This window comes from Ovis canadensis, chromosome 10 (assembly GCF_042477335.2).
Source record: "Ovis canadensis isolate MfBH-ARS-UI-01 breed Bighorn chromosome 10, ARS-UI_OviCan_v2, whole genome shotgun sequence".
Lineage (NCBI taxonomy): Eukaryota > Metazoa > Chordata > Mammalia > Artiodactyla > Bovidae > Ovis > Ovis canadensis.
This window is the reverse complement of record NC_091254.1, coordinates 99,775,341-99,789,671: the sequence shown is the minus strand read 5'-3', so window position 1 is coordinate 99,789,671 and position 14,331 is coordinate 99,775,341. Positions and strand designations below refer to the sequence as shown.

General features: G+C 61.7%; 1 protein-coding gene and 1 long non-coding RNA gene across 6 annotated transcripts in view; one reads left to right on the top strand and one right to left on the bottom strand.

Moving 5' to 3' along the window:
- Positions 1-9,085, bottom strand: part of MCF2L (MCF.2 cell line derived transforming sequence like) — a 91,378-nt gene extending 82,293 nt beyond the window's left edge. For 2 of the 5 annotated variants that reach the window (XM_069602037.1, XM_069602044.1), the window contains exons 1-2: positions 9,022-9,085; positions 4,771-4,943 (exon numbers count right to left, since the gene is read on the bottom strand). In XM_069602037.1, the coding sequence (XP_069458138.1) occupies positions 4,771-4,939 (169 nt within the window). In that variant the 5' untranslated portion in view covers positions 4,940-4,943; positions 9,022-9,085. Of the gene's footprint in view, positions 1-4,770; positions 4,944-8,156; positions 8,518-9,021 lie in introns of those variants that run through there. The other 3 variants (XM_069602036.1, XM_069602042.1, XM_069602043.1) reach the window with 2 other exon arrangements.
- Positions 1,543-6,530, top strand: LOC138446733 (uncharacterized). Its single transcript, XR_011259542.1, has 2 exons — positions 1,543-5,539; positions 6,285-6,530. It is a non-coding gene; the product is annotated as an uncharacterized lncRNA (long non-coding RNA).
- Positions 9,086-14,331: the final 5,246 nt, after the last annotated feature.

The window sequence follows — 14,331 nt, the reverse complement described above, 5'->3', positions numbered from 1 at the left end:
AGAAGGGCGTCTGGAAGACACTTCACTCCTCCCAAAGACGATCCCGACCCGCCCGCAGCTTCCCTTCTGTGTTCCCTCCTCTTGACTCCTCTGGAGCCTTTTAAACAGGAGTTTGAAAGAATTAACTTCAGAGAAACAGTGACCTCGAGCAGTAACCGTTGTCCTGCGTGTGGGCTAAGAATTAAATATTTACAGCCTGCATTTTGCAGAAAAACGTGCAAGAAGTGACCTCCTAGGGCAGCTGAATCACAAACATTTTCTAGCAACACATTTCAGATTATTTTCAGATTAGGGGAAACCTTTTTATCAATTTGAGGAAAATGACAAAACGCCCACGAGTTTCCTGCCACCAGGGAATAAACCACATGCCATCCCGTTGCTTCCTTTCCTCTCCCCAAAACACCTTCTTCCAAACCACCAGCATTAAATCGCAGGCTTTCCCCAGCGCCTAGCTGCACTGCATGGCGACCAGCAGGAAGACCACGGAGTCCTGGGGCCCGCCTTACAGAGTCCCACGGGCCCAGCGGCTTTGACAACAGCGTCTGTTCTCTCGGAGCCGCCAGCCGGAAATCCGAGATCAAGGAGCCGACAGGCAGCTCGTCTGAGGCCCCAAGAGGGCTGGCCAGCTCTCGTCCAGCTCTGGGGAGACGGGGCACGGGGCAGGGGAGGAGCCCGCTTACGTCACTGTCTTTGTGACCCCCGTTCACAAACCCCGGGGTCTCCTGGCCCTTGGCTAACAGACGCCCTGCTCCCCAAGTGGCTCGACTCGGCCAGTCCTTCACCCTCTCACTGACCACACGTTTGTAGTGAGTGAGCGTCTGCATTCTCACGAGGTCCCCGCCCCTCAAGCGTCTTTGTCATCTGCACCCACTGAGGTCCGCGCGCTTGTGCTGTGAAGGTCCCTGGGTTTGACAGACATACAGTGTCCCGAGTCCACCGCACAGCTGTGCAGACCGGCTCCCCTGCCCTGGGGTCCTCTCTGCTTGCTTCCTTTCCATTCTGAACAGCATCACCACCCGGACAGACCACGGTTGTTTATCCGTCACCTGCGGCAGGGTGGCACCGAGCCTGGCCGCTCAGCATAAAGCTGCCCTAGGCCCCCGGGTGCGGGTTCCGTGCAGCCATGAGTTTTCGGCGCGACCTGGTGGATACGTAGGCTGTGGGTCGTGCGGTGAGTTTCGTGTTGGAAGAAGCGGCTTTGAAGTGGCCCCAGGGTCTTGCACCCCCAGCTCACTCACCCTGACAGGCTCCCGCAGCTCGGCATCTCGAGGCAGCATCCAACGGAGAGGACGTCAGGAAACTGGGCTCCCGAGGAAAGGCAAGCCTGGCAGGAGGAAGCCAGACAGGCACGGAGGCCGCGTCCCCGCCCTGCTTTCCGGGGGGCGGTAGACACATCCCCCACGAATCCCGACTGGTGCGTGGCTGAGGCCCTACCTGCTTCCCAGGCTCCCGGGGGTTGAAGAGTTAAGCCGGGCAGGAGCTCTGGCTTGGCCCCCCGCTGTTTCCTGCAGAGATTTTGCTAATGCGCCCAAGAGCAGGCGCACAGTGACTGGCAGGTCCGTGTCCCACTTCCCGGCCTCCGGGTAGGCCTGCAGCACAGCCGGCGGCCTGCTGACGCACGTCAGCCAGCAAGGCGAGCGGCCCAAGGTCAGCACGGCGCCCAGCGGCCCCTGCGTCCAGGAGCCGGGTGCCTCCAGGTGCCAGCAGCCCAGAGTCGCTGCTGCAAGGCCGCGTAGATGGCGCCCTGGAGCCGGAGCGTGGCGGAGAGCGGGGAGCCCGCACACACTGGCCGGGGGCCGCTCAGGCCAGCAACCCCCTTCCTGAGGCCAACTCGCGCCCACCCCCGCCAGGCTCTTTCTAACACCCATCGGCTCCTGGTGCCAAGCGCAAGCCCCGAGGCCTGCGAGTCCTCGTCCCACACACGCGTCAGGAAAGGCCGGCGGCGCCACCCCACCCGCCTGCCGCAGCAGCTGAGAGCGGCTGAAGACGCACTCGGAGCAGAGTCGCCACAGCTTTTCTGTTAAGAAGGGAAAAAGCCCCAGAGTTCCTTGAAAGGTGAAAACTGTTCCGTTACTTTCGCGTCTGGTAACTGCTGGCCTGGTTGGACGGGAGAACCCTGGTCTCCAAGAGGCCCCAGGGATACGACTGCACCCAGAACTGGCCCCGACTGAGCTGACCGACCGCTGATGACGAGGGTCGGGGTCCCCGCCATGCAAGTGACGTTCCAGGGGGATCTTCTGTTCACAGCAGAGGCTTCAGACACAGGAGCAGCGGAACAGTGCAAGGCCTCCACGGGCACCCCGCCCTGCGTCTCTCCCCACACGTGTGGTCTCAGGCGAACCCAGACACCCTGCGTTCGTCTAAATGCAAGCACGGGACAGCCAGCAGCTCTGGCTGCGATGCGGCTCACAGCCCTGCATTATTCAGAGGCCAACTCTGATTCGCGCCGGGTCGGCTGGGTGCCCGGCTGCTCCCCGGGCCTGGGGACCTCTCTTCTCCGCAGAGTCTCCGCAGGTCACGAGCAGCCCCTCGAGGCCTGCAGCGCGCCCCTCTCGCACCCCAGGGCCCCGTCCCGCTGCTCCTCGAGGCTATGCTGGGTCTCAGACCCTCAGGCCCTGGGGCAGCCCCCTCTGGGCCTGCTTCACCGTGAGGGCCCTGCTTCCTGGTGAGCCCCTCCGCCCCAGCTCCCAGGTGAGTGCCCAGAGACCCCTGCTCCTGCCCACTGACCTGTTGGAGCTCCCGAGCCAGCGCCTGGCGCCACGCCCCCAGCCTGCAGGTGACCCCTCAAAGGCCCAGGCGAGCCCAGCCCTGCCCACACCAGCGTGGGGCTGCCCTCGGTTCAGAGCTGTGTGCGCTCAGGACGCCCAGTGGACCCCGCCTGCCCGACACCTCAGTCTGTGGACAGCAGGCCCGGCCACCCTCCATGTGGGCTGCAGGGCCCCGCTGTCCTGTCAGCCACGCCCCACGGGTCCCGCTCAGCCCGAGACACGCATGCTCGTGAGTGCCCGTGACCAACCACGCATACGTGCGGGTGCCCGCTCCCCACGCGCGGCTTGTGCAGCTGGTGGCGGGTCAGGGCTCACCCGTGTCTGTGCCACAGGAGACAGGAGAGGCGGCCCCATCGGCTGACCTCAGACGCGAGTCCTGGAGACCCAGCGCCCCCCACCTGCCTCCCGGCCACAGAGGCGGGTGAGCCAGGCCTCCTGGGCCTGCTGGCCGCAGCCCCTTCCCCTTAACCACCCAGCTCTCCAGGGGTCCCGACTGCCTTCCCGTTTCCACCCTCAGAAAACAAAAAAGGTCCCAGCTGCAGGGGGCCAACCGAGAGGGGGCGAAAGTCACGACAGAGACTTCGGCCACCGGGAGGCACGGCGTTTCCTGCAGGGCACGGAGCTACTGGGCCGGTCTGCTTGTTTCAGAAGAGAAGGAACGTGAATGATGAGAGGCCAAGCCCTGCTCCCCGAAGGAGCAGAAGTCACACAGAGACATCACACGGGTTGCTGGCCTTCAAGGCGTGGAGACGAGGAACACTGCACCTCAAACCCATTTCACGGTCCACTTAATTTCACAAGCAAACAACTGCATTTCAGAGTTGCAGGTGGTGCTGACGGAATGAATGAATGCTATTTCCCAGAGCATGACTGAAGACGTCGCCAGGCTGAACGTCCAGATCGGATTTTAAAGCAGGCAAAACAGGACCACAAACAGACCACAGGGACACCGACGCAGTCACAGCTGCCACCGAAGCCTGCAGTTTACGTGCCGTTTTTCAAAGCAAAACCACAGCTTCTAAGAGTTTCGCATGAAAATTGCGTTTTAAAATGAACACTGCAAACCCTGACCAGATGGTCACTTTTGGAATACATAGTTAGGACGACACATAAAGACTGAAAGTCCTGCTGTGTGATTCTTACATTCCAGGGAAATCTTATGCAACCAAGTGGCCTCCACGCACATGGGGAGAGAACAAGAGAACGAGACAGCACAGACCCCGAGCCCACGCCGACGCGGGTCAGACAGAGACCCCAGGGAGGCAGCGGGGCCCGGGGGCCTGCAGGCTGAGGTGTGAGGAGGAGCCGAGGGGGCTCCTCTGGGTGAGGGTGGCACCCAGAGCCAGGGGTGTCCAAGGGCCCCGAGGGGCTGGTGCAGGCGCAGGGAGGCCGCGGGGTGTGGGGGTGCTCTGCGGCCCCTCTGGACGCGGCTCCTAGGAGAATGAAGACCCGGGGGGCAAGGGGAAGACGGGCGCCGGAGTCACGCGGGAGGGGTACAGGGCAAGGGGGCTCGGGTGGGCTCAGGGGGGACACGCTTGGAAAGTCAGTACAATTACCTAAAAACTGGCTTCTGGAAACAAAATCCACAAAATCGATCTGTGAGCTAATCCAGTGAAGAAAAAGAGAAAGTACAGATGCTCAAAATAAGAAATGAGAGGGGAAACAGGCTTGGAATAAGACGAGTTTAACTGTCTTGCAAGCAATTACTTTGTATAACTACGTGATTCAGTTTGAAAACCTGGTAAAGTGGAGCCCTGGGCTCTAAACCCAGATGGCTTCCCGAGAGCTCACCAGAGCCAGCCTCAGCCTCACTGCCAGGAAGGCACATGGGCAAGCGTGCACACTGCCATCTCACCCACAGGCCTGGGCCCAGCAGGCCCACAAGTGCAGGCAGCCCCGGGGAGCTGCCGGCAGCCCCGGGGAGCTGCCGCCCAGACCCGGGATGCTGGTCCCCCAGGAGGCCCGAGGCCCCATCCGATCCCAAGGAGGCAGCTGGCCCTACCTGTGGTCGGGGGCGGCCCGTCCGGCGGGTCTGGAACAAGCCTGATGCTGTCAGGGACATCCACCCGAGGGTCGCTGTCCTCCTCTTCGGCCTCCTGGGACCCTTTCTCGGAAGAAGCATCGTCGCTTCCTGTTTTCTTGCAAAGGATGAGCCTCCAACAGTCGAACATGAGTCTGCAGAGTGAAACACAGACCTTAGAAGGAAGACCAGGTCACGCTGCAAAGACGTCAGCCATGCTTCCTTGAACAAAACCCAAATCACCAGGTACAGCTTTTGGCAGTGTTTACTCTGAAATGGACGCAGGATATTTAAAATCCATTCTTCTCCAGGTAATTTCTACTGTGTCCACGTTCAGGTAAACAAGTGGCCTCCTTTTATAACACTGGAATGGAAAAAAGCATCGTACAAACAAAAATGTTATCTACTTCTGCTGCATAAGAGAAATAAAAACCTAGATTTTCCCTTGACATTTGGGCTCTTGTTTCAAGGACAAAAATGCCCCTGGTTTCAATGTCACAGTAAAATTCACTGAACTGGCAAACTTTCAAAACCAATGCCGCCTGGGCCGGAAACATCTCCAATCCCCAGGTAAAGAATGCTGTCCGAGGGCCAGGACAAACACTCGGGTCTTATTCCTCCAGTGGGAGTCTGGCAAAGAAACTCGAATCAAGTCTTTGGGAGGCAACCCTGGATTTAAAGAGGCAGCGAGTGACTACACCTCGACGGAAGCCACAGGACGTCGTCTGCCAGAGATGCCCGCCTCCGGGAGGTAACCCCCCACAGCCCCCTCGCCACTGTCTTCGGGCATATTCGTGGCTCATTATGGTTCCCCAGGCGGCACCAGCGGTGAAGAGCTCGCCTGCCAGTGGGAGAGATGTAAGAGATGTGGGTTCGATCCCTGGGTCAGGAAGGTCCCCCGGAGGAGGGCATGGCAGCCCCCTCTGGCGTTCTTTTCATTTTAAACCATCGGTTTCAAGTCTATCCTGTGAATGGACACCAAGGATTCCACAATCATGAAAACTGGAGCACACGACTGATCAAAGGAAAGTGAACGCAGCTAGACAGCAAACATACTTACAAACAGTGTGTGTTTACGGACCCCGCCAGGCTCCTCTGTCCACGGGATTTCCCAGGCAAGAATACTGGAGTGGGGTGCCACCCCCTCCTCCCACTCCAGCGCTCTTGCCTGGAGAATCCCGTGGACACAGGAGCCTGGTGGGCTACAGGCCACCAGGTTGCAAAGAGTCGGACACGACTGAAGCGACCTAGCGTGCACGCACGGCCTTCGCTTCCCCTGTTGGCTTATGTCTGGCTGGGCCCCTTCCATAAATTCTGCTTGTGGCCCCACAGCAGCGGCCTAACCTGCTTGGTCGTCAGGGGCGCTCACACCCACCACGCTGTCCAGGGCATCAGGGAGGGAGGCGGGGCTGTCCGGCTGGATTCCGGGGACCGGTGACCCCCAGGGAGGTCCGGTCTCCACCTCCTCCCCATGCCTGTCCCTCCCTGCCCTTTAGGCCCAGTCTGTCGGACGACACCGGGGCCTTTCCCCCGGGAGTAGCCTGCTCTGTGTCCCGTCGCCAGCCCTAAGCTCTGAGTGAGAAACGGACCAGTGAGAAGGAGAACGGCGTGGAGACGCTCGGCGCTGGTCAGCTACGCTCTTCACTGTCCCCACCTGCACCTTCCTATTTGACTTTTTCCGATGTCTGTGGTTGCTCAACTCGGTAATTTGAATACAGTTCCTCGCTTTTGAACAGATCAGACTGAACGCCCCCAGCAGTGACCTACACCCACACTGACGTTACCCACTGGGGCGCAAGCTCTGCAGATGAGCCCTGGGCCACTCCTGGGTCACCTCCGAGGAGCTGCGTAGCGACTGGTCCTTTGGGCTCCGCAGGGATGCTGGGAGGTTCTGGGGGAGGCGTCTGGTTTCCTGGGGACGGCGTCCGGTTTCCTGGGGACGACGGCGCTGCCTGATGCTGGATGAGGTGCTTCTGGCCACAGAGTCGAGGTCCGGCTCTGGGTTTCCAAGAGTTCCTCGGTAACGGCCACAGGGTGTCCAGGAGACTGTCGCGGGCTTGAAGTCCCGAACGTTTTACTTGGGGAGGCCCAGAGGAAAAGGACACGGCGTCCCCGAGGGGAAGGTACCGGAGCACAGGCTCCACGGGTGGCTGGGCGGTCCGGCCGGCCACCCCACGCTGACCACACAGCGTGCCTTCTCTGGGAGCGGGCTTGGCCGCCACCCGCCTTCTCCAGGGAGGAGTGGACCGAGCATCCCTTGAGCGGCTCCAGACCCTCAGGCAGGTCCAGGTTGCGGCTGGCACTCAGCCAGCATCTCCCGCCTGTCAGGGAAGAGCGTCACCCCGGCTCTCGGGGCTCCGGCGAGGGTGGAATGAGTGGATCTGAGAACGAGAGGCTGAGCTGAGTGTGGAGCAGAGTGGTTGTCTCCTCACTGCTCCTCTTCTCCCGGAGCCTCTTAGCAGCAGATCAGCTAGGCTGATGGCCAGGTGCCACCACCAGAGCAGTTTACCCCATTCACACAAACGCTCCAGGAACCTCCCTCTCAACTTCTGGCTTCACGCCTTTTTACGAAAGGTATGTGAGTTCCTAACAGCAGGAAGCTCTTCCGTCCCAGCGACCTTCATCCCGCTTCCAATCACCAAGATGCTGCTTCCCAGGTAAATCTCCCAGCTTCACAGCTGAGCCCCAAATGCAGAAACAGCCTGAATGGTGATCCGGACGCCGATTCCAGCCACAGCCCGAGGTCAGAAGGCGCCTGGCAGTGGCAGGGCTGGGAGGGAAGAGGCTCCGACTCGGGAGAAGGACGGGCTTCAGGCTGCGGATGGGGCAGAGGTGTCCTCAGGGCGCTGAGCTCCGCAAACAGGTGGCCCCTGCACCCTCCTCCTGATCCATGGGTCTCCCGGAGAGAAAGGCGCCCAGAGCTGGGGTCAGTCACGAGGAGAGTGGTGCCCAGGCTTCTGGCGCGGAAGGCCCGCCACTCTCGCCAGCCTTCCCCTGGATCGCTGCCGGGGGGCCGTCACAGGTGGGGGTGCCAAGGCCACAGCTGCGTCCAGGTCCTGGCCAGACGGTGAGCCTGGGGCTTGGGGGGTGCACCCCGCCCTGAGGGACTCAAGTGCTGAAACACAGCCAAGTCCCTCTTCCTGCCCCTCTGGACTGACTCACCCGGAGCACCTGCCCTCCTGGCCGCCCACCTGGGCCCACGGGCAGCATCTGCCTGTCCGGCCCCCCGCCGCAGCGGGTCCAGGAGCTGGGAGCAAAGCTCAGAACTCAGGTCCCCGAACCCGCTCTGGGCCGGCCACTGGGTCAGATCTGCACTTTAGGAGACCCTCCACCGCGAGGTCTCCCTCAGGGGGCCACCCCTCACCTACCTGTCCAGTGGGGTCCCCCGTCCCCTGGGAGGGACTCACAGCTCCAGCGCCAGCACCCCCGGACACACATCTATTTTTGTGGCCTGGCCCCTCCCAGTGGTCACGCATCCTGCGGCCTCCCACGGCCGCCCCCACACATCCTGCCCAGCCTCAGGGTCACCTTAACCCCTTCCCTGTCCAGGGCAGGCTGGAGGTCCCTTAGGGGCAGGGTGGGAAGCTTTAAAGCTAAGAGGCTGCACCTGCTCCAGAAAAGTCTCCTTCCGGCCAGCTGGAGCAGGCTCCTGTTTAAGCGGCCAGCGCTGCAGAGAGCAGAAGGTGGTTTTTAAAAACTAGCAGTAACACCGTTTAGAGCTGAAAGAGCAAAGGGCCTTGTTTTTAAACTGCTGAGTCTCACTTTTCCGCTGCCAGTTTGAAAAGCAAAACAGCCAGACGGGCCGGGAAGCCCAGGTTCAGCCAGCCGCCCTCAGCGGCCCCGCCTGGCCCGGCGCCTGCTGGGGGTCTGGACGCCGGGGTGCGGCCCTGGGAGGGGCCGGGCAGTGACACCTGTCCGCGGGAGGACCCCGGCCCGACAGTGGGGGGCGTCGCGCACGTGGAGCCCGCGCTCCCGCTCTGGCGGCGGCCCCTGGACACCGCGCAGCGGCCCCGCTCCGCCCCGGCCGGTCCCGGGGCTCGCTGGGGTCGCACGCGGGCGGGACGCGATTGGAGCGCGCAGACCGGTCACGGAGGCGATCGGAGCACGCAGACCCGGCACCGGCCTCCGGGACGCTGAGTCCACGCCCCCCACCCTCCTCCGTCGGCCCCTCTCCCGGGCCCTCCCCGCCCCCCCCACCCGCGCTCACCGCCCACGCTTCCCGCCCCCACACACCTGCCGTGGGACGTCCTCCCGGCCCGGTCCTCCACCCGCAGGTGCGCGGACGCCCCTCCTCCCCGGCCTGGGGGAGGGGAGGGGAGGGGAGGGGAGGGGGAGGGCTGCGGGGCGGCGGCGAGGACGGTGGGGGAGGGGACCGCGCGGAGGGAGAGGGCGGAGCGCCAGGGAGGACGGCTGAGGGTCTGCGCCGAGGGAGGGGGCGGGGAGGCGCCCGGCCCCGCCCCGCAGCGTGTGTCCCGATCACCGCCACCCGCTCCGCCTGCACGGAGCAGGCGGTCTGCTGTCTGGGCTCGGGGTGTGCAGGCCCCAGGGCAGGGCCGTGCAGCTGCGGGGGGGCCCCCTTTTTTGCAAGAAAAGGGAAGGGACCGGTCTTCTCCCTTGTGGGTCCCCCTTGTTCAGGGAAACTCAAGTTCCCCAGTAGAACTCGGGAAGTTGAGGTGCGCAGGCTGACACGTCCCCAGTGTTGCTCTAGGTGTAAACTTTATTTTAGCTGGCGCTTTCAAACGTCTGCATTCTGTGGGCGACACCGGGAAATCGGAGGAAGGCCAGCACAGAGCCCTGTCGGGAGGGCAGTAGGCACAACCCCAAGGCTCCAGGGGGCCCCACGCCAGGAGCCCCATACCCGCCCCGGGGGGCCCCTCCAGGCCTGAGGGGAGGGTGCGCCGGCCTCTGCAGGGCTTTCCTCCTCCAAGTGCGGTCCCCACCACCCGGCATGGCCTCCCCGTCAGCCCCCCGCTTAGCCAACGCCCCCCAGGCGGGGCGGCCGGGTCCCCCGTGGTGGGCACGGCTGAGCCAGGGCTGCCGAGTGGACAGGACCCTGCACACGCTCAGAGGCAGGGCTGCCGCGGGGAGGAGGCTAGCCTGAGTGGACAGCGAAGCGAAGGCAGGACCTTCCTCAGATGGACGGCTTCCTTCCCGGAGCGAGCGGGGATGGGAAGGCCCCAGGACCCTGGCAGAGTCAGGGCGGAGGCAGGGGCCTCTCCTCTGAGGGCCGGGTGGATGTGCGGGCGTGGGGGCCTGACCCGCTCGGTGGGGCCTTTCCCGTGACCGCAGGGACCCGGGGTCCTGGGGGTGCTCTCCAGGGGCCGTGCTGAGTGTCGCTGGAGCCCTGAGGGCCAGAGGGGGGCGCCCGGCCGGCCTGCCCGGAGGATGGGCAGCGCTCAGTGACCCCACGACCCCGGTCAGGTCTGCAGGCCCGGCACTGTCCCCAGGTGGGCGTCCCGCGGAGGGTCCCAAGCCCCACCTCGGCCACAAGCACTGGGACCGGAGAGCCTCTCCCACGGCAGGGAGGCCTCCAGCCTTGGGACGTGGTCACTGGCCCAGGAGGACGCGGAGGACAAAGGCCCAAGACGCCTGTGCGCTCAGAGACGGCTGGTGCTGATTCAAGTCTTCCGACTCCAAGGCGAATCCCAGAACAAAAGCCCGGGGCGCCCTGCTGGCCAGGGGCCCAGAGGGCCAGGCCAGGCCTTTGTGCAGCTCTGGAGGCTTGGGGGATCACCATCACAATCAGGGCTCTGGGAGGGCTCTGCGGAGGACCTTCTGCTCCCGCTGGGGTCAGCCCCTCCCGAGGGCGTGGGCAGAGGTGGGTAGGCGGCCTGGAGACCCCTCGGGCCTGGGGCTGCGTCTCTGCCTGGTTACCGTGCCCTTGGCCCTTCAGGGAGTTGGGGACTTCGCTGTTTGAGGTGAATTCCTCTGTGGAAAGCCTCTCGCTCCCACAAAGAAGTCTGTGTTACAGGAAGTAATCCCAAGTGGCTCAATGGGTAAAGAATCTGCCTGCAAGGCAGGAGACTTGGGTTCGATCCCTGGGTTGGGAAGATCACCCCCCCACCGCATTCTTGCCTGGAGAATCCCATGCACAGAGCAGCCTGGTGGGCTACAGCCCACGGGGTCGCAGAGGGTTGGATGGATGGAAGCGACAGAGCGCACATGTGAAACCCGAGTGGGGTGCCACCCCGCTCCCAATAGCCGGGGGTCCCCTGAGCCTCTCAGCGCCTGCCTCTGCCCTCTGGGTCCAGGTCAGGTGGGGCATGCAGGAGGCTGAGGGGGGGCCTGGTCCTCTGGAGTTCTGAGGTGACCCTGGGGCATGAAAGGGGGTTTCCTCCCACGTACCTGGGACCTCAGAGGGGCAACCTGCTGGGGGAGACACAGGCGCCCCAGGCTGCAGCAGCCATGACCTCCCCGCCCGCCCACCCTGAGCTGCAGCTCCTCGGGGCTCGTTTCTTGGCTGCTGGCCGACCCTGCCCCACGGCTTTCCTCTGGGAAGCCAAAGGCAGGGCCACCAGGTGGCCCTCCAGTCTCCAAGGAATGCTGCTGGGCGGGCGGGCGGGGCCCTGAGCCTCCAGCCTGGGGTTCATTCAGGCAGCAATGTGGCCCCAGGCCCACGCCGGCCGCTGCGCAGTTCACCTTGTCCAGGCGGGGCCCCGGGGCCCCCCGGAGCTCACCCCCACTGTGGAGTCAGGCTGTGAGCACTAATGAGACGGGGAAAGGAGGTGCTTAGCAGCCGGCCCAGTGTGGGCAGGACCCCCGGACCTGCTGGGCCATGGTGGACCACTGTCAATTAGCGCCGTGCAGCCCGGGGTGGGGATGTGGGGCGGGGTGGCTGAGCTCTGTCCCCAGCTCCCCCTCCCGCTGCCCCCCCTCACACGCAGCGTGACGGTTTCTGCCCTGCAGCAGGGCCCCAGAGCAGACCATCGGTTGAATTGTGTCTCCCCAAAAAGATGTGTTGAGGTCCTGACCCTGGTACTCTAGAATGTGACCTTTATTGACACAATTTATCTGAAATAAGGTCATCAGGGCGGGGCCCTCACCCAAAGTGTCTAATGACCTCGAGGAGAGCGGAGGCTGAGACAGGCAGAGTGGGCGGGGCCTGAGGATGGAGGCAGAGATGCGTCTTCAGGAGCCCCGAGGCTGGGAGGCTCGAAGCCCCAGGGAGCCAGCTGACCTCCGCCTGCGGTGCCCGCTGGTGCGGCCCAAGGACAGAGCGAGCAGACGGCAGGAGGCGGCTTTACCTGCAGGCGGGAAGCGGAGCTGCGCTGCCTGGCAGTCCTTTCTCTCCGTCCTGTCCATGGGGAGCGACCACCTCTTCCCTGTCCTAAGACAGCCTGCATGGGCCACGGTCACAGCTCGTTACCAAGTTTTCGCAGGGACAGAATGAAGGGACAAAGTCGGTAATTAAATAGCGAATCTCACTAGGGGATGGTGAGTAGGAAAGTATGGGCAATCCCTGTAAGCTAACGACCTCTTGATAAAGCTCCACCACAAGCCCCCAGCAGAAGCCTGAGGCCCAAAGCAGTGAAGCCGAGGTGCACGAGCCCCACTTCCTGCCCAGCTCGCCAAGTTAGTGGCCCCTGGGCCATGCTCTCTGCACACCTGCAAGGCGGTGATTTGTGGCCCTAGCTCGACCACAGAGGGACAAGAAAATGCCCCTTCCTGGCGTCCCGGTCTGGAGGAGGAGCTGATGGCAGCGTGACATCTACTCGGGAGAGACAAGGGGGTCCTCCCCTCCTCCCCACTCCTCCTTTGATTACGAAACTGTAGCCCACTAAGTGCTCGGAGCCTGGCACACTCACCCGGCCACGTGTAAGCCTCACGAACATCCTGTTCTAGTAAATCACGTGTCGACCACGTTGCTCTCACTGAATTCTCCTCGGCGCTGAGACCTAAAGGACCGTGGTGCCGGAGCCCTCACAGCCCCCCTGAAACGACACCGGGCCGTTTCAGCTCGCTACGTTCAGCGTCTGTGGTCTGCATTTTAGCCTTCTCTCGTCCCTAGCACACGTGTAGGTTCGTGCAAAGGTGATCGCTGCTTTACATCGTTGACATCTGCTGCTTGATATCGGAATACATTCTTAATAAATGTGACTGTGATACGTCATTTTACCACGTATTTCTCGATTTATGCTTTTTGCTATCACCTTCTTACTTGCTGTTTATTTTGTATTTATTTTAGACTATGGAAATGATGTTAGACAAAAAAGCAAATTCCAGTGATTTTCTTGAGTTCAAAATGGGTCACAAAGCAGCAGAGACAACTCGTGTTTGGCCCAGGAGCTGCTACCGAACGTACATCACAGCGGAGGGTCAAGGAGTTCTGCAAAGGACACGAGAGCCTTGGTGAAGAGGAGCTTGGTGGCCATCAAAGCTGACAAGGACAGCTGAGGAAGCCGTCTTTGAAGCGGATCCTCCTACAACCGTTAGGACCAAACTGAAGCCAGGACAGGCTCTAGGGGGCAGGCTAGGCCTGAGGTTTACTCTCTAAAAGAGCTGAGGCACTGGGAACTCCCGCAGGCAGTGTAGCTCGACCAATCAGAAAAAATCCCTGTAGACCCCACCCCCCTCCCGCCCGCGCCAGACCCGAGCCAGTCCAGATAGGGATGCGAGGTTTAAAAGTCCCATGCGCACCTACGGTTTAACCAATCAGCTCTGCTGCTACAGAAACAAAGAACCGTCTGTATAAAAGTAAAGGGGATTCAGAACTCAGGGCCCTTGTCGGATTCCACTGTGCTGGATGAGACGTGGGCCCTGGCTCGAGTTAGCAGTAAACCCCTTTATGCTTTTGCATTGCTGTGGACGTCTTATTCTCTGTTTTGGGGACTCGGACTCTGGGCATAACACAACTGCACGAGAAGTTGCCCAAGGACTCAACAGCCACCGTTCTGCGGCCGTTTGGCCTCTGAAGCAGACTGGAAAGGTGAGAAGCCCCGAGAAGGGGTGCCTCGTGAGCTGACTGCAACTCAAAAAAATCACTGTTTTAAAGCGTCGTCTTAGTCTACACAGCAACAGCGAACTATTTCTCAATCGTATTGTGACGTGCAAAGAAAAGTGGATTTTATACGACAACCGGGACAACCAGCTCAATGGCTGGACTTGAAGTTCCAAAGCACTTTCCGTAGCCAAACTTGCCCCGGAGAAAGCCACGGTCACTGCTTGGTGGGCGGCTGCTCATCTGACCCACGACAGCTTTCTGAATTCTGGCTGAACCATGACCTCTGAAAAGTAAGCTCAGCAAATCGAGAGGATACACGGAAAACTGCAATGTCTGCGGCCGCACTGGTTAGCAGAAAGGGTGAGCAGAGGCCACAGATGCAAGCAAGGGACGGGGGCCTGGCAGGGCAAGCTGTGGGCCTTAAGGGCGTCAGCTTCTAAGATCGGCTTAGGCCTGACACTGCCCACTAACTGGGAGGTCTGGTCTTCGTATCTGATTAAAGACGGGTTTCACTGCGGTTCTGTCAGGCTTGATTAGGGCTCATACCTGTGTCTGGATGGTGAGTTAGACACTTGCCGTCTGACTGACTGCTCCTAAATTAC